This window comes from Diadema antillarum, unplaced genomic scaffold (assembly GCF_040938485.1).
Source record: "Diadema antillarum isolate AM-2024a unplaced genomic scaffold, OU_Dant_1.0 seq00001133_RagTag, whole genome shotgun sequence".
NCBI lineage: Eukaryota > Metazoa > Echinodermata > Echinoidea > Diadematoida > Diadematidae > Diadema > Diadema antillarum.
In genome coordinates, this window is record NW_027271945.1 from 546,632 (window position 1) to 572,824 (window position 26,193).

Consider the following 26,193-nt stretch of genomic DNA (forward strand, 5'->3'; position numbering starts at 1 on the left):
GACAAAATGAAATATATAAGAAATTGTGTTCAACATCGTAAGGTTTATGAATATCAAATGCTCATATATGTAGGGCCTACTGTAGGCCCCCTGTATATTGTAAGTGACACCCAACATATTGCACATGCAACACTTCGTGATATCGTATTAGGTACGGGACTGGAAATACAGTAAATTTGTTCTATATTTCCATGCATATGTTTTGCCATTCATATAGTACATAAGCATAGGAATGGCGGCCATTTTGAATAAAAAAATGAGCTTTAAATGTTAAATGAACCTATATGAAATGAAAATTCGCTTGCAAATGCAGATGGAGTAACTCTAGGAACAGAAATGTACAAAGTTTGGTGGAATAATTGGTCATATAATGCACATTATTGTGTTTATCACGGCCGAATTAGCATATCTGGCGGCCATTTTGGATTTTTGCATTTTGCCGAAAATGCTCAAGGTTACGCGAGTGGCATCAATCGGATTTGGAATCAGCACCCTCGAATTGACAAGAAACCATCAAAAAACATTGTATATATCAAAAAACAAGGTTGGGTGCCTTCTAGCCTGGACTATGTGTCCCACACAGATCAAACTGCCCCTCAATTGTGATTGAGTAGAAAATGAGATTGGTGTGTATTCTGTTTTCGTTCAGTAAGCTGTCTGATACTGGAGATACAATGTACATGTTGGGCCTTCTTTTTTATTTTCTTTTGTTGGTTTTATTATGCAGTGACCTGTAGATGGAATGGTACATTTTGTAGCTCTTTGAGTTAGACTTAAAATGAGCCAGAGTTTGTTCATATTAAACTCGTTTGTGTTTTTGACTGATTACAGACCTGTGTTAGTACTGTGATATACCAACCCCCTTGTTTATCAAAGTTTTGCATCTTTTCTTTTTTTTTTTTTTTTTTTTTTTTTTTAATGAGGGGAGGCTCACAGAACTATAAAGAATTGACTTTAACCTGTTGAGGATGGACTGATTTTGCTACAACATGCATTTCACATAGACACTTGCCCGAGTATACTCGGGACTCGTCCTCAACGGGTCAAGAATATGAAGCCACCGCGTCTTTGGTTTTTGAATCTGCTGTGTAACAATACTATAGACCGTAGTCAAGTGAAATGCACCAACCAAATTTACAGTAAGTTGTACAACATGTAGCTAGTACAGTTTATACATTTTGTTTTTCTGAGATGGGATGGTATTTCTTACAGGTACATGACGTGTGATACAGTTGCTTTCTAACATTCAGAGTATCTGATCTAAAATGAAATTTGGATGAAATTCAAGTGAACATCCTGTAGTATTGTAAGTAACTGTTCATGGTCCATTTGGCTTTGATAATTTATCAAGCACACAAAATTACAGCAGTTTCTGTGAAATCAGGCATAAAATCTAAGTAATGATGGAACTTTTATTTCCCATTTTATACCCCTAATGCAAGTCACTTTAAAAACTAAGAATACTGCAAAATAGGACTGCTTGTTCTTAAACCATTACATAGCGACTATAGAAGAAACTGACCAGAAATGAATATAATTTTAGTGGAAAAATGAACAAAGAAAATGGGATTCCATCGGGATTCGAACCCAAGACCTCCGGATTGCTGACCATCCGAGCATTGAGAATTTAGGATTTTGGGGACGAACACTGAACTAGGGCTTTCTATAGCTCAGTCAGTAGAGCACTGGGCTAGCAATCTGGAGGTCTCGGGTTGAATCCCGATGGAATCCCATTTTCTTTGCTCAGTTTCCACTAATAAATTATATTCATTTCTGGTCAGTTTCTTCTGTTTGCGTTTGTTACATACCGGTACTCAAAAAGCTGCATCACTTCGGTGATCCCTCGCATTTATCCCCAAGTTGAATTATCCTTCGGGTTTATGCCAGGTTCAAGTGTGTGCGTGTGTGTCAAACACAAACAAACTGCTACATGTATAGCTTCTGACCATCCGAGCATTGAGAATTTAGGGTTTCTGGGACGAACATTGAACTAGGGCTTTCTACAAATTGTAAAGCTCAGTCGTTAGAGAACCGGGCTAGCAATCCAGAGGTCTCGGGTTCGAATCCTGATGGAATCCCATTTTCTTTGCTCATTTTTCCACTAATAGCGACGATAAGTACAAAACGTCATCCATTGTTAAAGATTGAACTGATCAATACAAAAACATTTTTGTAGAGAGGAATACGTTTGTACATGATTTCCTTTTTACATAAGAAAATGCAAAATTATGAATAGTCATTGTTTTTAATATGCCCAGTCTGTGTGAGACCTGTTGGCAATGGCAATATGACCTCATTCTAATTTGCATGTTTATCACTCATTCTTTTAGAGTGGAAAGCTTTATAAGTCTCATGATTTCAGACCCACTTTGATGACACCTTCCGCATCATTTTTTTCCGTTGATTTTATTCTGTGTCAATGTCAGCATGAACATGGAGTGAAATGTTTGCATTTTCAATTATCATAAAAGAGATACAATTTGTACCCTCCCTTCTGGAAGCAGAATGGGTCTTATTCTGTACATACAGTGTAGTAGAGCTACAGCTGTACGTGTATAAAGGCAGCAGTTTGGTACATACAGATACAAGTGAATGAGGGATGATGATTTGTATCAAGAAGTTATGGATTTTGGAATTGTACGTATTTGGCAGCCATACAAATGTATCTGTATCCTCATGTAGCCACTTGTGTTGAGGTACTGGTACCTCAAAGAAAGTTTTTATTTGTTCAAATGACTGTTTGACAAGGTACAATGCATTCAGTGTAGTGTGTGCTTGTTTTGTGGTTGAGCTCTACATTTTATGATATCTCAAGACCCATGTTCTTTGTAGCTGTGCTCGAGATTTTCGAAGATGTGTAATGTTCAGAATTGTAATGATAGTAATGATGATAAAGATAATAATCACTAGTATAATTACTGTAATTGTTGTCATTACCATTTATAATACCATTGTTGAGCACTACCACCACTACCATCAGCATAATAATTACATGCCACAAAGGAAAAAAAGATCACTTTAATCACACTAATAGAATTTAGTAAACCAAGGAAGTTAAGAGAAATAATCTTGTTTCAAGGTCCTGCTCCTTGACAGATTGTAACACATGTACACAATGTACATGTGCAATGTACTGTGCTTTTATATGGGTATTTCCACAATAAAAGGGGTCATTTCAGGGCATTTGGGTTATTTTCTGTTTCCAATGTGCATTCCCCCCCCCCCCCCCCCCCCCCCACACCAGTACTAAATGATCTTTTGGAACACTTTGATGAGAGATAGCTACACTTGTATGTCCTAAACTTGCTTCAAAACATTGCTTGCTCAGTCTATTGCAATGTAATGTCAAAAATCGTAAAATTTTGGGACGTTACATGTATACTGGACTGACATGTGGTACAAGGTACGAACATGTGAAGGTCAAAAAATAAATGTCCATTGAAAATTGTTTTTCAACTGAATGGCATGATATTAATTAGAAAAGATGCAGCTCTAACATACCATTTCTAGACTTGATGGTGAATGTGTAACTTTAAAGTGTACTTTGACCGACAAAAATGTGATAGTTCGATCGGTACAAGTAACATTAATTTACACATGTACAATTGTAAACCACTACTTGTACAGTGTACACGTACACGTAAGTCTAGATTATGGTATTTAAAACACCTACATGCAGTGCTCAGTAGAATTTTAGGGAGCTGCTGTTATTATTTTCTTTTAATCAATATCATGCTGTTTAATAGTTGAAAAACATCAAATTTTCAGATAATAAAGTGGAGCAGATGTCTAATTAGTCCGTGATTGTTTTGGAGTGATATTGATAATGAATACATGGATTTCTTCATTTGATAGGGACAAAATAAATCAGAACGAGATAAGTTACGACATTGTAATGAATTGTACATCAAGGGGACATTCTGAATTATGTGGAAGAAATCGTTAACCTACCTAAAATATGGAAGAACCCCCCCCCCCCCCCAAACAGATGTTTCAGACAGTAAGCACTGGCAGGGACTCAACAGCAGGATCATCTTTGCTCAAACCAGAAAGAATCAGGATAAAGTGCACATCCAGCCCTTGTTCTGCTCAAAGTTCTGGTGAAGTCGTGTGGAAAATCTGGTAAAAAATTATTCAAGAGTTGTCAATGCTAGCAGAAAGACAGAAGATTCTCAGCACTTCCCTGTGTACTATCGAGACACGCACAGAAGAGCGGTACATTCATGTATCAAAATGTTCTAGTAAAAGAAAGAAAGAAAAAAAAAACAGTCTCTCATCCAGTGGCACCAGTCAATGTACAGTATTCACAATGCATTGTACGAAATGTGCAGTGGTGAAGTAATACCCCACCCCCACGCTGGCAGTCTTCAAAGTTCATATGCACTATTTGAGAATGGAGGGTGCGTGGATTGGACATTCAAAATAATATGAGCCTACACTGTACAGATCCTTCCTCTTTCATCTTCTCATTGAATGTGGCAACCGTGCAAAAAACCGCTAAATTCTAAAAACAACTAAAGAATTACAATGTAAACGTCACAGTCTGGTGATCAATCAGGTACTGTCTGAGACAGAGAAGCTCCGCAGAGAAGATCGTCTTAAAGAGTTGATAGAAATATATAGCTTCAATCAAACAAGATGTCTGTGCAGATTTGAAATGACTGAATCTGTTTCTTCTTTTTCAATACTAGACTCCTGCAAGTATTCCAACAAAATCTATAGATGATAGCAATGTCACTCAGATTTCCGCTCATGACTTCAGATCATTATTTAACTCTTTATGTGCCACGTTTGCACGTCCGACTCAGTCGACGGCGTGCCAACTTCGCATATTCTGCTCAACACACAAAGCCGCTTTACAATAAACCGATCGATAAATCGCTAATCCCGCGGTACAATGAAAGCGTTTCTCGCGCTTTTGTTCCTCTTACATACAGCTTGCCTTCTATGTGGTGATTGACTATCAAGCGATGTTCCCAACTAGATTTGCGTGTACATTCTAAGTTTCTGTTATGTTTTTATGTGCAAAAGTCATGCCTTTACAGTAATGTAGCAACTGGTCATTCAAAAGATAAATTGAAAATAGATTTGTCATACAATTTATATCGAAGGAAAGTTTGGCATTCCTGTTTAACTTTGCTCACTATTGTGTCCACCTCCTGTTAAACAGAAATTTGTAGAAGTTGTAGAAACTTATACAAATTGGGAACACCGAATTCTTTCTCAAAGCATGACTACCTTCATTTCTCAGAATAACGTGGCACACAGGGGGTTTCCACCATGGCACATAAAGAGTTAAAGGGTGTATACAGTTCTGGTCGAGGTGTAGATTTAGCTTTTAACATTTTGCGAGATATTCAGAAATCACTCTATGAGATGTCAAAGAGCATGCAGTTCTAAGGGGTATCAAAAGTTTATTTGATGAAAATCTGTTTTGAAATGGCTGAGATATCCAAAAACAAGGTGAAACAAAGAGATCCTAATAAAGTTGTGGCATGTCACCTTTTATTATTAGCACTTTTTTGGATATCTCAGCCATTTGAAAACCAATTTTCATCAAATAAACGTTGAATCCTTCTTAAATTTACATGCTCTTTCATATTTCATAAGAGGATTTTCATTATCTCACTTAGGAATGTTCAAAACATGAATCCCTACCTCAACCAGTACTGTACAGTCCCTTTAAGTATTTCCACTTCCATGCATGATGAAGTAAATGTTTTAATACATGAACTATTGGGGATGTGACAGAATGGGAATAGATGCAAATGTATCGCATGTCACCACCACCATCCCGCCCCCCCCCCCCCCCCCCCCCCCGAAAAAAAGAAAGAAACTGTACAATTGGAGTCAATAGGGGCCTGAGCTTTCGATCCTAGCAGAATCTTCATCAGAGGCAAAATGACAAACAGGTTGTTGTTGTTGTTCGTTTAATTTTATGGAGCTGTCTGCCGGGTGGGCAATTTGCTCCAAGTATATCTATTTTTGATAATCACCTTAAAATTTAACTACAAAACCTATACTACTCCTAATTATTTACATAAAATTTTATTATATTTATCATTAATCATTAGTATTTACAAATCAGATAATCACAGAAGGAAAAAGGGGAACACAGGTAGGACAAGGCCCAAGGGGACAAACAGGTAGGGAAAGCAATCACTTAATAAGGACTACACACTACAAGAACAGTCAGGGGAGGGCTAAGGACACAGAACAAAGAAAACAAAAGGGAAGAGTTGGAGGTCATGGGCAAGGAGCCCAACAGGTATTAAAAGAGGGAGGAGGATTAAGGGAGGGTGGACAGACAAAAAGTAGAGGAGGGTCAGTGATGATCCAGTGGACCATTGAGGGCAACCTTTGAAGGATAAGGATGAATAGGGAGGCAACATCAAACATGATGAGGAACAACAGCCTAGGGATAAAGAAAGGAAAAGAGTGAAATAGCAACAACAAGAGTGGGGGGGGGGGGGGGTGGGGGGGGGGGGGGGGGTACTGAGCAAGCAGCGAGCCCTAGCCTGGTGTACCAAGAAGAGGCAACAAAATGAAAGTGAGAGTCAACCAACAAATGAAAGTTATCAAACATAAAAAAGTGTTATAATCTGTACAACTGTGTACATTGTACACGTATGTATGATGAAAGCTATAGAATTTGTAATTGAAGTGGAAGTTTGCATCTTGTAAAACCAGAAATGTTTGCATGCATTTTGATTTCAGAAATTTCGCAAGAGCCAAGATTCCATTCTAAAATGCATGTGAAAGTTCTCATTGATCTAGTACATTTGTACACTATGTGCACGCAATGCCAGTGGCAGTTCGTGATGATTTCATGCCGCGATAAAGGCCGTCAGCTCCAATTCACCAGAATTTCATGCCACGAAGATTTCTTGCTTTATACAGTAAGGTATAACAGGGGTCGCACTTAACTTTTTTTTTAACTAGCCAGGCGGACTACTTAGAATCAATTTTGACACTGAAGCAATATTTTGGCTAGCCAGACGGACTAGTTACTTCAGAATTTTGTGATTTTTAGCTAGTCCGACATGATTTTGGGTGGCCAATGGCCAGCGGACCATCGCCAATTTCGAACCCTGCGTAATGTACAGTTTGTTTCTGTGAATTCTTTGGTGGGATGTGAATTCTTGACAAATTGCAAGTACATTGCGTCTATAGCTGTCCAAGTTGAATGTTCATTGTGCCCATTGATTATTCATAGACTGGTTATGCAAGGTGGATTAAGTTTTCTAAATTTGATTAGAAATCACGGGGTCATTTTATGAAGCATTTTGTCCGACCAATTTGCTCTCAACCAGTTTAATGCAAGGATTTCAGTAGCTGATCAATAACAGTTTGTCAGAAAAGAAAAAATATCTGACAAAATGCTTCATAAAATGCCCCCCCCCCTCCGCTCAGCCAGAGTGTCAACCAGGATATCAAAATGTTGGAAGTTCAAAGATGTACATTTTGTATCAAAATACAGAGTTTGTGATGCATGCCTCCCTTCTGATATTGTCTGTTCGTGAAAAACAACAACAAAGTAAAAGCAACTGACTGATTCCAAGGGTGCAAATTGCTGAAATTCATGTTTTGTCTACATCGGCTGAATCGCACAGTTCGTGCGTTACTTGCTATACCTGATAAGGCACGACTTCAGCAAGCTTTAGGGTTTCCATGGTTGCATGATACAACACATTTCAAGGTGTACAAGACAAGGACTTTTTGATACTCAGTCTAGTATGTACAATTCCCTGGTCCCTAGTATTAAGGTGATGCGGAGTGTAATAAACCTTTTACACCATTGTAGCTAATACAACTGTTCTGCAAATACAACTATTGTATAGTATAGTCACCATGATGCAGATGCAGTAAATTGCAAATTACCTACAATGTAGCTTGGTATGGCACTTTGTCACATAACATGATTCATGACTTTAAAAGGGATGGTATAGTTTTGGTTGAGATTGGAGGGGGGGTTCCAATTTCAATTTATTGCAAGACGATTAGAAACCATTTGTGAATTATTAAAGAGCATACAATTCTATAAAGAGGACTCCAAACTTTATTTGATGAAAATCGGTTTTAAAATGGCTGAGATATCTAAAAGCAAAGTAGAACGAAACAGTCAGAAAGGTGGGTTTCACCATTTATTAGGACCTCTTTGTTTTAATTTTGGTATCTTAGCCATTTCAAAACCAGTTTTTATCAAATAAACTTTGTATTAGATAAACTTTGTATGCTTTTTTCATATTTCATTAGAGGTTTCTCATTATCTCTCAAAACAAGTTGGAAACCTGAAGCCCTATTTCAACTAAAACTACAGTATACCATCCCTTCAGCTGGAAGTTGATGACGTAACAAACGGCTTCGATATTAGGAAATTGGCAGACTTTCAGCATGCATGCGTATGGCTTGAAATCGCTGATCTCTATGGAAGAACGAGATCAGTGGTGGAAATGAGCTGCTTGGCAGAGGTTTGAGCTCTCAGAGTGCTTCTATAGTTTAGTCTTAATTTACATTGATGAAGGGCAATTTGTAATGAAAACAACTCAGCACAAGAATCACTCATTTGAATAAATATAATGCAGTACCTGCTGCTATAAAGGGATCAGAGCCATTACTGTCTTTTGGGCAAAAGCTGGGTAGTCTAGCGAATATGACGCCTGTCTTGTAATTAGGAGGTCTTTGGTTTGAGAATGACAGCCTGAGTGTACAATACATGTATGTACTGTACATGCCCATGATTTTTATCACAGCTAGTACATGTACTAAAACACTGAATAATCACTGTACGTAATTTATGTCAATAAAAAGCGATTAGTCATTTTGTTGCTGTTTAAACAAAAAACTACTCAATGCAAGAATCATATTCAAGCATATTTATTTCAAGAGGTTTTGTAGCACCTCGCATATCAGTATAGAAAATTTATCTTGGTCATGTGTACATTGTGATGTGTTGTGTCACTTTTTATTATCCTTTCTCAATGCAGAGTTCCAGTCGTCAGAACTGTAGAGAAGAAAGCTCCAACCATTCATCAACAGAACTCCACCACGGACATACCGCGGAAAGTGCCAATCAGAGACACACAAAGCAAAGTGACTTGAATGTTGGCCAAGAAGCCGTCAGTGGGACGAACTGCCAGAGTGAGAATTACTCACAGAGTATTGGTGACGAACATGGCGATCACGATGATAGCAGAGGTTCCAGAGATGTGGAGGGGGAGGATGTCGAAGAGGACGAGGAGGGGGGAGATGAAGAGGATGAGGAAGAGGAGGAGGAAGAGGAGGAGGAGGAGGAGGAGGGGGAAGAAGAGGCGGAGGAAGAGGAGGAGGATGGTGATGATGAGGAGGATGAGGCTGAGGAGGACAGGATTAAAGAAACACAGATACTGGTGGCCAAAATTGAGCACGACATACAGGGACTGCGCTTCCAGGCAAAGCAGAGGGGGCACCTGCTGTCAGATGTCCACCGCTATGGGGCGCAACACCAACAACGGAAGCTGGAGCAAGAGCTACGGCAGCAGTCTTCCCCACATCCCCCATCCCTGCCACAGCAGCAGTTGCAAGCGACTGAGCTCCGGCAGCCTACGCCCGACCTAGCCCAGCCGCCGTTCGAGCCCCAGCAGGCGTACGGGGACCAGCCCCGGGATCAGGCGGAGTTGCTGAGGGGGCAGCAGCTGTCCGGCGAGGAGGGGAAGATCATCGAGCGCCCCGTCTCCATCAAGCTCCGCCTCCGCACCCGCAGCACCTCCCCCAAGGCCCAGCAGACCCCGATCGTCCCGCTGAAGTCGCGGCGGGTCAAGATGAGGCCGCTGCGGATCGGCAACCAGCTGGCGAGGTGGGAGGCTTGGAAGGAGAGATTAGCGGTCAAGATGGACCGAGATCTAGCCAAGATCTTCATGGACCAGTGAGTGTTTTATTAAAGGTCTTTTTAATATAGTAAGTATTTCTAGTTTTTGGGTGGTGGACAAAACATGCATGTGGTATTGCTACTGCTCTATCTTAATATTGTGTATTTCATAATGGGCAAGAGCACCTGTTATAATTGAAAGGCAAATGAAACTTTGTTCCTCTTTAAAAAATCCTAGAGATGCCTTAACAAGTATTTCAAGACCTATAGATGGAGAGGACTTGTGACAGTTGATGCTCTTGTGGTTTGGCTGATTACAAGCATTTGAATTTTTTCCCTTGTGGCCATGTGAATTACATTCGAGTAATTTGTGAACTTCCAGTCGGCTGCGCATGAGTTCACTTTATCAGAGCTGAAGGAACACCCACTCACTACCAAGCCCTTTTTTTGGTGTGTATTTCATACGAGACAGTGACTTGTATCATGTCTTTTTCCGCCAAGGAAGGTGAGGTTAAGTGATCATCGGCATGGTTTGTCTGTTTGCAAAATAACTCAAAAATCTGTGAACGGATTTAAATGAAACCTGCGGGAAAAGTGAATAATGACACAAGGAAGAGACGATTCAATTTTGGTAGTGATCCCAAATTTGTTATGGATTTTTGAAGGATTTTTTATCTATTGTCATGTAAGGTCAATGAACTTGGAAGGTCTACTTGCGTGTATTGGAGGTTTACATGTGCACACTAAAGCGTGTGCTCTGCGCGGGTAAGGTGCCGCGCGCACAGCTAGAAACTGAAAATGGCTTCTATATTGGGAAAGGTTGGAAATGAGTTGCTGGCTTGGTGGAGGTCTTCACTCTCCGAGTGCTTTTCTAGTTTCCTTAGTGTCTTTGTGATAATAGTGTTATCAATGATGCTAATTTTTTTTCCTTGTCTTTTGTACTCTGAAGGGTGATGGAGATATTTTCACCAAAATTTAATCTTAAAAATGCCCTTTTTCAAGCCATAGCAGCTTTTACACCATGCATTGTACCATTGGTATTCAAAATGATCCGGTGCCTGATTTTGTGTTTTATTTCAATCATTATTTGCTTGATACACTTTTTTGTATGATTGGGCAATAGGCCAATACTGTTATACCAAAGTTCGTGGATTGTATTCAACCTTAATTCAACATAATCTGCTGTCTATTTTTAGGGGGTTGCTTGTGGCGAATGCATGAAATATGAAAACCTCATTGAAATCGTCCTTGCAGCAGACATCAAACAACATGCATTTATAGAACAAGTGCAATGAGTGGATCACATGCATTGAAAATACAAAGTAGGTAGCTCTACCGAGCCTGGAATTTTATTGTCTGCAGTCATAGTCTTTGTCATTAATCTTCTTGTTCTTTTTTTTTCTCTTTTTTTTTCATCTTAATGATTAGTGGAAGTCTTGTATCAAATGTCGTGATACACTGTACCCTTCATATTGCTATAGTGAAGAGCAGTGTTGTGATGTTCATGTCGGTTTTGTTGAGAGTATTGCGCTGTGTGGGAACAACACTGTTTCACATTCAAATTCATGAAATTCTTCCATCGAGATACCCGCTGCATGCTATGAGGATTAGAACCAACACTCGCTGTTGGGCGGAAGCTCGGTGGTCTAGTTGAGACGACGCCTGTCCGGAGGTCAGAGGTCGTAGGTTCGGATCCTGCTTGAGAATGTACGCCCATGATTTTTATATCATGGCTGCTTGTAAAACACTGATCGATTCAGTGCTTATTTATGTCGATGTAGGGCAATTGGTCAATCAGTTCCATCTTACAACTTAGGAATGAGTCTTGGGTTTTTCCTTTTATTTTCATATTTTCCATCCTGTTCTGTTATGATTCATACTGCTGCCCATGCCACTGCCCATCTTCAACTGTTACCCGGACCTCGCACTAAGACATGCTACGGAGAACGCGCATTCGCAGTTATTGCACCCAAGCTTTGGAATGATCTACCCATTCATGTAGGACAAGCCCCATCAGTAGAATTATTTAAGGCACTTCTTAAAACTCATCTTTTCCCATATTGATTCCTCCCCTATTACAGTTAATGTGCTGAGTGTAACCCAATTATTGTATGTGTTTATTTTATACTGATACATGTACACATTGATTTATGTGATGTTATTCTTACTTTTGTTTTGACCTGTCTGTTTTCCCTCATTTTTCATCTTTCCTTTCGTCTTTTCCCTATGCGCTTAGAAACATTGTATCAAGTGCATGACAGTAATGTATTATTATTATCATTATTATTATTATTATTATTATTATTATTATTATTATTATTATTATTATTATTATTATTATTCATCCTTACAGTGAGTGTAATATCATTTGTGATTATATGATTGTAAGTTGTTATTCATGTTCTATTTAATTTAATAGCTTTGTGGTGAAATTCAAAAGTGCTACCCAGTCATTGTGTCACTACCAAAAACATGTATCCATGTAACTATATGTTTTCATTTTTTAATTCACAATTTTCTGTTTCAGCATTCCAAAGTGTCACCATGATTATGAAGTACAGTAGTTTGATGATACTTGAAGATTTTTTTTTTTTTTTTGTCAGAATTTCATGCAGCCCTATCTTTAAAAGTTTGTAGGCATGACACTTTTAATTTACAGTACCAGCATGTCTGCAAATTACACTGCAACTTTAAAGGACAAGTTCACCTTCATAGACATGTGGGTTGAGTGAATGCAGCAATATTAGTATAACACATCAGTGAGAGTTTGAGCAAAATCGGACAATCCGTTAAAAAGTTTTGAATTTTTGAAGTTTCCGCTCAGTCACGGCTGGATGAAAAGACTACTATAGCTTGCCATGTCACATGAGTACAACGATATAAAGAAAGAATAAAGAAAATTCAACATATTTCTATTTTTCTCCCATAACAAAAGAACACTTGACTTCTCTCTTTCAGAAGGCAGGGGGAATAATATTGCCCTTAACATACTGTACGTCAGTAGCAAGTCGAAGTACTGTGCACTTTATTCAGAAAGTAAAGTTTTGTGAAATTCTCTTTTTATTTTCCTTATTATAGTTGTACGCATGTGACATCATACACTGTAGTAGTCTTCTCTTCCAGCAGTGACTGCGCAGATACGTAAAATATTCGTAAATTTTGAATGGATTGTCCAATTTTCCTCAGACTTTCACTGATGTGTTCTACTAATATTGCTGCATTCTCTCAATCCTTATACAATGTATATGAAGGTGGACTTGTCCGTTAACTGTGCAGCTGCAGTGTTGTAAACAACTGGTACTCAACTATAAACATCTTTTGATGATATATATTTGTCAATAATTATGAGGATGGTGATGATGATTATGATTAATCTTTGCTGTTGCTGTGGTTGCTATTGCTGCTATTGCTTCAAGATTGCTGCAAGATTGCTACCATTGTGCTACCATCTTTCTTCCAGCATGGACAAGACCTATTTCCAGCAGTTCCTGCCCCCGCCGCGCACGCCACGCGGCCAGAAACGCAAAAAGAAGGAAGCCAAGCGAGGGCGCAAGGCCAAGAAACCAAAGAAGCTGAAGGCCGTGGAGGAGCCGGAAGAGTGGGCCGACTGTTACCTTGACGACGACCTGGATGACCTTTACGATGATGCTGCCGTTGAAGAGCCCGGAGACTATGATTACCATCCGTCCTATGGCAGTGACTTCAAACCACACAAGGTACGGTAGCAGGAGCAACCTGGACTTTGATGCCGAGTTTGTTGCCTTTAACCCGTTGAGGACGGACTGATTTTGCTACAACACGCATTTCCCATAGACACCTGCCCAAGTATACTCGGGACTCGTCCTCAACGGGTTAACAGATCTTCACACTAGACATGAGTTGTAAAAGTGATAACATACACTGATCAATGTTCTCATATCTACATGGTACGTTGTTGTATATAGACACGGGGAAATACTTAATTTTGAAAATGATGATTACCGTAAAGTTTTAGAAATAAGGACAACTATTATGATAACAGTAGTAGCGATGATAACTAATCGTAGCAATTAGAGACACACTCAAATTTATCGCCAACTATACCCTACAGATGATAACATGGTAATGATTACATGTGAAAAAAATCTGTGTTACATCTTGCATGTACTCCACAGTTCATGACAACACTGTGTGCCGCAAGGAAAAGTAATGAATCAGTGAAAGTTTTTTTTTTTTTTTTTCCAACTTTATTTTCCCAATTCACATGCTGCTTCATATACCAAATACATGCAAAATAATGAATAGTACATTATGGAAAAAACATACATGTATAACTTAGAAAACTATGGTATAAGAACTTGCCATTTGCTCACATGAAAATCTAGACGATTCTTTTTCATAGCTATGATGCGTTCTGTATTTTCCAAATGCTTCATAGAAAACAGAAACGGATTTAGAGTTGGAATGATATTTTTGATTTTACAAGAAAATATAAAATATTTTGCATAATAGATAATTGTATTCACGAAATGTCCCCTTCCAACATGCAAAGTTCCAAAACAGATTTCTTCATCTGTGAACATAACATTGCAGACATTTTTAGCTTTGAGCCAAAGAAATACTTCATACCAGAAGGATGACACATGGGTACATTTCAGAAATAAATGTAATAATGTCTGTGGATGAGAGTCACAAAAATTACAAAGTGCAGAATCACTGATACCTATTTTACATAGATAGTATTGAGTAGCGATTTTTCTATGTACGAACTTAAATTGAAAATTACGAATTCTGTTCTCTATCGATGATCTATAGATCAAAGAAAATCGAGACTTCCATAACAAAGAATCTTGTAAGTTCAACAGTAAATCAGTTTCCCATTTTACTTGATGGTCTGTCTCTGAAAGTGTGGTTTTATGATTCTTTACAAAGTATGAGTAACAAAAATTTGAAACTCTTGGATTTAAGAAAATTGTTCAGTAGAAGATCACAAGGATTCGAAAGTAATACAACACTTTGACAATCCATATTTTGTTTTATGGTGAATTTCCATTCTTGAGGAATTGCATATACTATTGAAAAATAAATCAAGAATGACCCTGGATTAAATTTCTGTAATATTTGGTCATAATTCATGAAGCAACCATCAGGGTTGATAATATTTCCTATGTAAATCATGTTTGATTCAAACAAATTTCTAGAATAAATAGGCTGACCATCAACTAAAATATGGGAGTTAAACCATAATGGCTGTGAAACAATTTCCTTGAATTTAACTGGATTGTAGTACTTGTAATGACACCATGCAAAGAGAACATTGTACCAAAAAATATCAATATTATCATTTAGAATAAGGTGCCGAGGTGAAAGATTCCATTTAAAGAACATATCACCGCCCATAGTTTTTACATACATTCTAAGAAAAACTTTGTGTTTACTCTCATTTTCTTTATCAAGGTACCTCTTTACCCAAGTTATTTTCATACCAGAGGTAAAAGATTGCAGATGCGGCATTTTCAGACCACCCTCATCATAATCATTATACAACAAAGAACGTTTTATCTTATCGTTCTTATAACTCCATAAAAACCCAAAGAATAATTTTTGAACCTCATCAAAGAAAGATGGAGGAGGATTTGGCAATATACTTAAAGGATAAATCAATTTTGGAATTATCAAAGATTTTATAATAACAATTTTTCCATAAAGTGTCAAAGATCTACAATTCCACAAATTCAAAAGTGCTCTTATTTCTGCAATTTTAGGTTTGAAATTCAAATCATAATCGTTGGTACAATCAGAGAGGGGAATCTTTATTCCTAGATACATAAACAAATCTGTTGGCCAAATAAATGGAATGTCTCGACACAATGTTTCTGAAAAACCTCCAAGTCTGACTACATTGCATTTCTCAAGGTTTATTTTTAGGCCTGACATTTCTCTAAAACTATCCAACACTCCAAGACATCTTCTTAGATTCAATTCATTCGGCTTCAAAAACATAATTGTGTCGTCTGCATATTGACATATTTTCACATCTATATCGTATATTCTTAATCCCTTGATTTCCTCATTTTGTCGCATTAAACAGCCAAGTAACTCAACTGCAATTATAAAAAGATATGGAGATAAAGGACAACCTTGTCTCACTCCACGTTGTATATCAAAAGATTTCGAAGAAAACCCATTATTTATTACGCAACCCTCAATTTTGCAGTATAGCAATTTGACCCACTGAATAAAAGACTGATCAAAACCAAAGGTATAAAGAGCATAATATAAGAAATCCCAATCTAACATATCAAAGGCTTTTTCAAAATCAATGCTTAAAGCAATACCTTCCATGTTATGCATTTCACAATAATGTTTTATATCAATGAACAACCGTATAATTTCTCCTATGTATCTACCTTTCAGGAAACCGTATTGATCCCTACTTATTATATAAGGTAAAACCTTTTTAAGTCTTTGGGAGAGAATTTTTGCCAAAATCTTGTAGTCACTATTAAGAAGTGATATTGGACGCCAGTTCTTTAAAAGTAACAGGTCTTTACCTTTTTTTGGAATCAAAGTTATAATGCTTCTTCGCATTGAATGTGGAAGAGATTTTTCCTCAAAACATTTATTATACATAGAACATAACAAATCTCTAATCTGAAACCAAAATATTTTGTAAAACTCGATGGGTAAACCATCAGATCCCGGTGTTTTATCGTTTGCAAACGACATTATAGTTTCATAACATTCTTTCTCTGAAATCTTTCCACCAATGAATCGTTCTTCATTCTGATGCAGTGTAGGTAACACCAAATTTTTAATTGGATCAACATCTAACTTTTTCAGATTGTCTTTGGTATATAACCGGAGATAAAATAACCTTTCTTCTTCAAGAATATCAGTTGCATCGGTTAAAATGCCATTGTTTGTAGATAATCGAGAAATACACTTCTGTTGAAAATTTCTCTTTTCCAAATTAAAGAAATACTTAGTATTACGTTCACCTTCAGCAATCCATTTGGCTTTGGTGCGGACAATTATACCACGCACGACTTCTTCCTGTAATTCTTCATATTCCCTTTCTTTCCTTTTCAGATCATTCAATAACACATTGTTATCATTCAATTTATCTGTATTACGCAATTTATTAATTTCTGATTCTAATTTACTCAATCTTTTCTGACGGACACTTTTATTTTCTTTTGAAATTTGAATACACTTTTGTCTTACTTTGTATTTCAAATATTCCCAAGTCTTTATTGGGTTCGAATCTTTGTTTTCAGTCAAAACTAAATCTACTACACTTTGTATCTTTTCCACATTTTTTGCCGAAGCTAAAATAGATGTGTTGAGTTTCCAAAATCCCGGCCCCCGCTTTGCAACGGACTTCATTAACATCAAAGAAATCAAAGAATGGTCCGTTTTATATCCAAAGCGGATATCACATTTTTCAACTGAAGTGGTTAAGCTTTGGGATATCAAAAAATAATCAATACGACTTCCTATCTTACTGTCATGAGACATCCAAGTGTATTTCAATTTTGATAAATTAAAGGATCTCCATATATCAATCAAATCAAAATCTAACATTATATCAGTTATGGCCTTGAAGCATCGTGGATGATTTTGGATCAAATTCGGAAATTTATCTAACTTAGCATCTAAAATTGTATTAAAATCACCACCGATTACATATGGTTCTTCCCCGTGCATTGCAAGTAGCTTATGCAGATCAGCAAAAAAACTATCGTTGTCATTATTGGGGCCGTAAATATTACCGAGTGTTAGCAAATTTGCATTTAATTTCAGGACGACCAACAATATTCTACCATTGTCATCTCTAACAGTGTTTACTATTTCAAAAGTTGCAGAAGGTTTCAGAAGCATACATACTCCTGCACTGTCAGATCGACCATGGTTGAATATGATTTTATATCCCCATTCTTGACACCATCTTTTTTCTGAATCTGGTGAAGAATGCGTTTCTTGTAAGAAAATCACATGATAATCTGAATTTCTTATCCAATTAAAAACGCATCGTCTTTTAAAGGGGTTTCCAAGTCCCCTCACATTCAAAGAACAGAGTTTGATATCAATTGGCTCACTCATGACGTACGTAAAACATTCTCACAGTTTTATACGGATTGTACAGACAATATATGAGAAGGAAATTGGCATGTATTTTCATTCCGAAATTCAAAAGGCACAGTATGAACAAGTGATGTGAATTGAGTTTTTGGCCTAGATTTGTAGGCAGATTTGAAATGAAACAAAACAAAAAGCACCACCACCCAAAAGAAACCGTAAAACACGAAAATTGCTGATTTGCGATTTTCGTTTTTCCGCCAGCACACATTTCGGTGGCGTGCGAAAAGGAGCTCGTCATTTGAGTATTTTTGGCCTTCTAAAACAGCATGAAATAAAATAACTCACATTATTTGACTTTGTTATCTCGAGCAAAGGATCTATATAGTGTGTCGTTTATAATAGTTACGTCTCTGTGATAGCAATTTTGTCTTTTATTCTAAACATACATTTTACAATAGACGTAATGGACAGAATAGCTACCTCCATAGAACATCATTCTATGCACTAAAGACTGTACGACCTACACTTTATGCAAATCTGACAACCTCAGTGTTTTCAGAGAACCGGGGGAATCTTTAGGGCCATCTTTGTACTTGATAAGTCTTGGTACCGAGTTCGGGATGAAAGCGAACTTGTTTTCCTCCCTGAGCTTTTTCACTTTGACCATGAGCTGCTTGTGTTCCATCCGCGTGTCTTTGTGTACATCGTCGCTCACGCCCACTTTGGATCCGCGAATGGTGACACCTTTCAGAACGGAACTACGCTTCAGAATCGCTTCGCGATCAGTGAAACGCAGCAGCTTGATATGGATGGGGCGTGGTCTCGAGCGGCTACCTTCGTTCCCAGTAGGGCGGTGTACACGTGGTGTGCGATGGGCACGCTCAATCTCCACCTCACGCATATTCAGATGAGTCGCCAAGAAGTCGCGGGCATAGGTTACGCAATCCTGTGATCCATTCGACAATTCTTCCCCTTCTGGAATCCCGTGTAGTATGACGTTGTTCTGCTTGCTGCGGTTGACAAGGTCAACAACATTCCTGCGTAGCTCATTTACATACTCAAGGTCGGCCTTTACTTTGCGAATTCCCCCAAGATCTTGCTTGATTTCTCCCATTTCTGTCTCCATATATGACACTCCATGTTCAAGGTCAGATATTCTAGTGTCTAGGCTTTCAATGTTTCCCTCTATCTTCGTGACTTTTTCGGAGATAACATCAATTTTTTTGCACATACCATCGAGCATCGACACCTTTTCTAGAATGTTACGTAGTAGAGACTCGGTATTTTCCGTACGTACCTCAGCAATGGAAGGTGATATGGGAGTGGCACTTTCACTTACTGTTTTCTCTTGGTCCGCTTCTCCTGATTTATCCTCAGAACTCGACACACGGAGACGTTTGAAACTAAGCATGGCTCTTTACTTTCAGGAAAGAAAAAACTGTTAAAGCTTGGTCCAAATGAAATTAGGCCGTCAAAAATAATGGTTGAAGCGCAGCTCCAAATTTTGCGTCCTCTCTAGCTCGACATCAAGGGCGCCCTCCGAATCAGTGAAAGTTACGTGCCCATCAGAAATTATGAAAAATAGGAAGTAATGTGATAAAATTGCTGTTTGTTCAATGGGCGTGTTTTTATTCTTTCAAACTCACACCACAGGAACATAGCCCAAAAATATTGGTCAAGATCCAATATGGTAGAGTCCAACAAGGTCAAAAGGTCAATGAACTTGCCCTGATAAGCACTGTACCCACAGTATTGTGGTGTACTCTAATAACTTTCCACAGCGTTGAACTATGACCACCAAATTCACACCACAGGTACATGACATAGAGATTCCACTCAAGCTCGAACAGTGGTGAATTCTGACAAGGTCAAAGATCAAAATGTCAATGAACTTTCCCTGATTTGAGCGCCATAGATTGTGTGCTCCCAATAACTTGCCACAACTTTAAACTTTGACCTGCACCACAAAACTCACACCACCAGTTCATCACCTAAAGATCCCAGTCAAGTTTGAATATTGCATAAGTCGGACAAGGTCAAAGGTCAATGAACTTACATCTTAAAAACACTATAATCTCAAATTGCGATATGTGGGCAAGACATCGCTTTACGTTTTTCTTGTTCTTGTTCGCCAACAGTTTTAACCATGGGCTGCTTTCATGTTACACCCCTGAAGGGAAGCAACATGCATGTTTACAAGCAATTAGTGGAGTTGCCATATTTGTGTGTCTCACCATTAGCGTGTTGTCTCTTTATTCTTATTATTCTGTTGTTTAGATTATAATTCCCCCAGCCTCCCAGTAACAACTACAATGATAAATTTGCTGGATTTTGTCTGTGTAAAAAATTGTTTGCAGGAGTCAGCTGTTGTCATATTTTGTAAGGATTAGTACCTTTGGCTCTTGCTGAAAATTCATTACGCACAATTAGGGTAAATAATGCTAGATTTTTCTTGCTGTTTCTTATGAAAAGGACTAAGAATGTTCAAGACTCAAGTGGTATTCATAACATTGCCGCTGATGTCCTTGGTATTCAGGTAAAAGGGCAGTAAGTTCCATGGAAAGATGCGATGTACAGAAAGATGTGTCTCGTCAGGTAAAAAATTTATTATGGCTGGAAAATCAAAGGAAGCGTACAGGTAACATTGCCTCATACATGTACATTCCAACTTGCATAATGTACTTAAACTTCCACCAGTACATGTACATGTATGTATTCAGCTGACTTTATGCCTGTCCCTGTCTTTGTAATAAACTCTATCCCCTTGCCTGACTTCATGGGAACATTGCAGTCTGACTGAATTTCATTGATGCTGGTATTCTTTTGTTGCTCTTGTGATATGTCGCATGTTTAGTGCTTAATCATGTTGATCTTCTCTTGTCTAGTCTGCACCGCCTATACGAAACAAGCGCAAGTCTCGCCAGCCACGGAAGGTGATGGGTAGTAGCTCCAGCCCAAAACTGCCGAAGACGCCCCGCACCCCGAAGACGCCACGTACCCCACGGATTCCCCGCATCTCCCGCGCAGCCAGGCAGGCGAGGGAGGAGCCACCACCGCCCCAGCCAGAACCAGTGCCAAAGAAGAAGAGAGGTCGCAAGCCCAAGCCCAAACCACCGGTCCAGCCACAACCTGAGGAGCCTCCAGCAGAGAGCAAGGAGGATAAGCAGGAAGCAAAGGTCAAAGTTCAAGCGGCCCGGAGGGGTGGAAGGTCAGTTGGTCAGTAGCTAAGCAAAACCAGCCTTCATGACGCTAGCAGTGCTTGCACATCAAAATTGTCTTTCAAAATAATCTTTCATGGGCATTAGAAAGGTAGGGGTCCAAATTCTGTTCTTTGAAGTTATTCAGAAGTAGGAAAGGAATGTGATCCACCATCAAGCTACGGTAGGCTGCGGCAGAATTGTGAATGAAATGTGTCTTCTAAGAGATTTTGGTTCTTTGAAGTTTTCAACACAGTGTCATCAAACTGGTGTGTAGACTTACATGAAAAATTTTAGTCATGTCACCATGACCAGAATTGCGTTTCTAGCTTATCTGAGTCAAAGGCTCAAGTGCGTCATCTCATTTTAGTTGGCTTTTTACATTTTCAGCTTCTTCTTCAAAACCCCATGATGGATTTTTACCAAACTTGACAGGTAGCTTCCCAAGGGTGATAGGGTCTCAATTAGTTCAAATTGGCACCTTGGTCATATAAAAGAATATGACTGAAAGCAGATATAATTGGACGTGTCCACCAGCGTCCTATGGCCCCATGCACACTTTTGTACACCTTGAAATGTGTGTACACACCTGTATAAGGCATTGGAATTTTCTGTGAAATTCCCTCTTGGCTATCTGCATTGTTGTACACAATGAGTTTTGCATTCAAATGCCATGGTATGTTTTACATATGTCCCATTGTGCTCAAATTGGATTAAAAAAGTTCCTTTATTGCATGACTTTAATTTTAATTGAATTACAACTCAGGATTTTTTCCTGGAATATGCATGAAATGCTTAAGCATGCATTTCTAATGAGTATGTTCCTTCGAAAATGATGTATACAAACATTCAATATAATTTTTTGATTGCATTAGAACCAGGGGCCAAGTTAGGGAAACTTTTAGGTCAGTATACTTTAGTGACTGTAAATTCCCAGCAAATTTTTTTCAGATAAGTCAAAGACTGGCCTATCTTGTGTTCCAGAAAAATGGAGCATGCTTTCTTTAGGCAGGCAATTACACTGAAAAGATTTTGAACTTACGTAACCTCATACAATACTTTCCAGTCATGAGTAGCCGTCACAAAGAGGTTTTAATTGTGCCATTTTGTTCATTGATGAGATGATTATACTGGCAGTAAAAGCAACCATATTCCACTTGCAAAGACTGTGTTAAAAGAGTAAAAGAGAAGCAAAAGGTAATGTTAAGCAAAATAGCATTTGTAAATCCAAAAAGACAAAAGAGAGTTTCTTGGAAAAGGAGAAAGTCATATTTTGAATTGAGCATTCTACGACATACTTTTTAGCTGTAAAAAAAAATCCTAGACAATTTTCGTATTGGAATATGGGGTTGTACATGAGAACTTCGTTGCCTAAGACTAAAGACTTTTAGCATCAATAGCCAAAAAAGCCCAGTGTGTTTAAGGTTAAGTATCCGTAAGTGGTTTATTATACCCCACCCACACATAGTTTAATACAGTCCTTGATGCATGTTTGTTTGTCTTTTTAGCTCTTTGTTTATGTTTTACTTTCTTGTGCGGCATTGGCTCATGTTTCTTTCGTTCTCTGTCTTCTTTCAGGAGGCCATCGCTGATGAGTACGTTGAAGAATTTAGATTGGAATGCACTTCCCAGACGTTATGAGTGCAAGATTTGTTGTCTGCGCTACGACGGCATCACAGCCTTTAAAAAGCACCTTGAAAGCAGCCACCCCTCCGAGTATCTAAAGTCCAAGGATGGACCAGAGACCAATCAGGGTGGGGATGGCACCGCTGAGGAGCGTGGGTCTGAGAAACAGTACCAGGACTTGAGTAGCATGGGTGAGGAGCAGCAAGGGATGCCAGACCCTGGCCAACGAAGGATGTCAGAAAGTGACATGTATAGGAACATGGCCAGTGCCTACGGACAGGACGCCATGGATGCCCGCCGATACGAGATGATGCCGCCATTCAAGCGGCATCTCCACGACAACTACTCCAACGACTGGAGCAAGGTGTCGGGGGGCATGTATCGCGCCGGGGTGCCCGGCCAGCTGCTGGCGGGGGAGCAGGGCTGGGCTCACAACAGGGGCTATGACCCCATCTCTGCCTACAGGAAGCACTACGAGGAGGGGAGGGAGTGGGGCAAGGTCGGAGCGCAGTATCCCAATGTGATCCAGTCCCTCGGACAGAGCATGCACATGAGCATGGAAGGAGGGGGTGCCCCGCGCCCCAACCAGGGCGACGCCTATATGACCGGTTCGCACATGATGGGCCTCGATGGTCCGCCGGAGCAGGAGAACAGTTACACAAACATGAGTGTGAGAGACAGTGATAGTCGCCAGGTGGGCCGGGATGCCGGCCCGACAGAAGAGCATGAACATCCAGCGGACAGAGGGGAAGGGCAGGATGAGGATGATCACCTGGAAGACAAGGACAAGGGAGCCGGGGCAGATGCCAATAACCATGAAGAACATGAGGAGGGGGAGGAAGAGGAGGAGGAGGAGGAGGAGGAGGACGATGGGGAGGGGGGCAAGAAGAAGAAGACCAAACCGTATAAGGAGTGGGAAGATATTGACAGATGGGCGGTGACCCTGGTACACTGCCCCCAGTGTGATGACTATATTCGGTTCCGGCCGGGGCAGAAGAACTTCCATTTCGCTGTTCATGCCGAGCGCCGCCTGTGCCAGGAATGTGGAAAGATGTTTACCAAAGAGGCGTTCCGGGCGCACGTCCGGGTGCACCAGGCCAAGCGGCAGGGGGAGGTTCTGAAGCACATCTGCGAGGTGTGCGGGAAGGCCTACCGCTTCAAGTGCAGTCTCAGCTCACACATGCGCTGCCACACGGGTGTCCGGGACTTTGATTGCAAGATATGCGGCAAGAAATTCCTCTCGGCGCATGGCCTAGAGAAACACGAACTAGTCCACCGCAAGGTGAAGCCCCACCAATGCCCCGATTGTGGGCGGGGCTTCACCCAGTATCATAATATGCTGGCCCACCGGCGGCAGCACACGGGGGAGAAGCCATACAAATGCGACTTCTGCGACCGCTCCTTCACGCACAACGTCAGCCTGAAGAACCACAAGAAGAAGGAGCATGGTATTGACCTTTGGGCGGGGCCAAACAAGGCCGGCCCCACCGGTAGGCAGCGGGAGAAGCCAGCCCAGCCCCGCAACCCTCAACCCCCCGTCACGCCCCCGCCCGCGCCGCCTCCCCCTCCCAAGCCACCTGTGCCCAGTGACAGGGAAATGATGCATACTCTAGACCCAGCTCAACTCTACAACATGATGCCCACTTTAGATTATGGCCACTATTAGGCCCAGCCAAAGCACCTGCCATTTATTTCCAGCTGCAAATGGACCATGTTAATTGTGCCGTGTATTTATTTGATTCAAAGCCTATTCTTGTTATCATGTCATTGACATTTGCTGTGGCTAAAGACTTTGCTGAGACTGATCTCGGAGACTGGTCAGAAAAGTATGGTCCTGAAATTGTCAACTCTTGATAATACCCTAGCATTAGTTGGAAACCAGGAGATTGGTTAGCTTTCTGCTGAGTCCATGCACTGTTTTTTACTTTTTGCCCAACTCCGAGAGTGACAGTACACTCTGCCTATAACATAGTTTATCATACAACTCTTTAAAAACAGAAAAGCAACCCCTGTGTGTTAATTGGACTGGCTTTGCTGTATGGTTGCAAAAGCCTGTGATTTTTTTTTTACTGCTACTAGTGACTTATACCAAATACTTCACTGAAGATGAGGGTCTGCTATTAACACTTTTTCTTGCCAGCAAATATTGTAAGAGAAACTCTACCCCCTTTCCAAACACCCACCAAGAAAGGTCCACAACTATTAAGGCTAAATATGCTATGACATTGTGTTTGCACAGCAAGAAGATAGGGCAATATGTGGTGCATCATAATCATTTTGGACGAGACAGACGGGATAATGACAAGTGGCATAAATCTTTATTTAGCATTTACTTGAAAAGAATCGCTGGACATCAGTAGCGTTATTGTGTCCTTGGTTGCTAATTGATATACTATTGGGAATGGGTATTTACTCCAAGCAGAGTTGATTAATATGGTGAGCACACACTTGCTATTACGAAAGAACAGCACAAAGATGTTTCTCAAACAACTGGGAATGAAAATGCTGGCTGTCAGGTTGGTGTTTTCTAACAATTCTTTTAATTGCCCTCTTTTATGACCATAATGTTAAATTGTTTTTAAACTTTGGGTTCTTTTTTTTTTTTTTTTTTGCAATCACATGCACAGTCTCTTGGGATATGTTGGATTCAGCTTTAACTCAGTTTGTGTTGACTTTTGAAACAAAGTGCATTGGGACTTGTGTACATTGAGTTGAACTTCAAAACATCATACAGTTTGCCCAGCATACTGAATGATGTTTTTATTGTGAGTCGCGATGGTGTATACAGGCCCTTAAGTTTTCTAGTTGATGATTATGCAGGGTTCATTTCCTTTTATGACTGCATGTATCCTGATGATATTCTTTCTGCTTCCAAATTTTCCAGTTCAGAAAGAAAAGTGCAGGTTGGGAAAAATCTGCTGCATGAAGTATTACTGTTGGTTTCTCTGCGTGTGGAATTATGTAACTAGCATGCTTTATTCCGTTACATACAGAAATGTAGAATCCAATCACATAGTGTCCGTCTTGGAAGCAAAAGGATGTCACATTCCATGTACAGCCTTCTTGTTCCAACGTGCTTAATCACATATGTCTGTAAAGAGCATATATCCACCTTATTTGCATTTCACGCGACTAGGTTGTTTCTATAGTACTATTATATTCTTCCTGATGGATAGAACTTGGAGTGACAGAGAGATAGAGTTGGAGTGACGGAGAGAAAGAGAGGGAGAGAATGTGTGTGTGTGTCTGTGTGTGTGTATGTATTTGTGTGTATGTGTGTTTTGATAGGCTGGAGAGCAGTGCAGCATGTACATTTTCATAGCACAATTCTTGCCGGTAGCCGGGCCGCTCTGATTTCTGCTGTCTTCGTACACTCTGCTAGCAGCATACGACCGTATGCATCAAAGTCCTAAATGTTTCTGCATGGTGAATTGGCAATGACACTTATTTGCCCATTTG

The 26,193-nt window shown here is 39.7% G+C and overlaps 1 protein-coding gene across 1 annotated transcript in view; it reads left to right on the forward strand.

Moving 5' to 3' along the window:
• LOC139744057 (uncharacterized) overlaps positions 1-24,707 on the forward strand; it is a 32,372-nt gene extending 7,665 nt beyond the window's left edge. The window contains exons 3-7 of the mRNA XM_071654513.1: positions 8,988-9,596; positions 9,687-9,904; positions 13,308-13,563; positions 20,797-21,119; positions 22,687-24,707. Of these exons, the coding sequence (XP_071510614.1) occupies positions 8,988-9,596; positions 9,687-9,904; positions 13,308-13,563; positions 20,797-21,119; positions 22,687-24,400 (3,120 nt within the window). The 3' untranslated portion in view covers positions 24,401-24,707. The remainder of the gene's footprint in view (positions 1-8,987; positions 9,597-9,686; positions 9,905-13,307; positions 13,564-20,796; positions 21,120-22,686) is intronic.
• Positions 24,708-26,193: the final 1,486 nt, after the last annotated feature.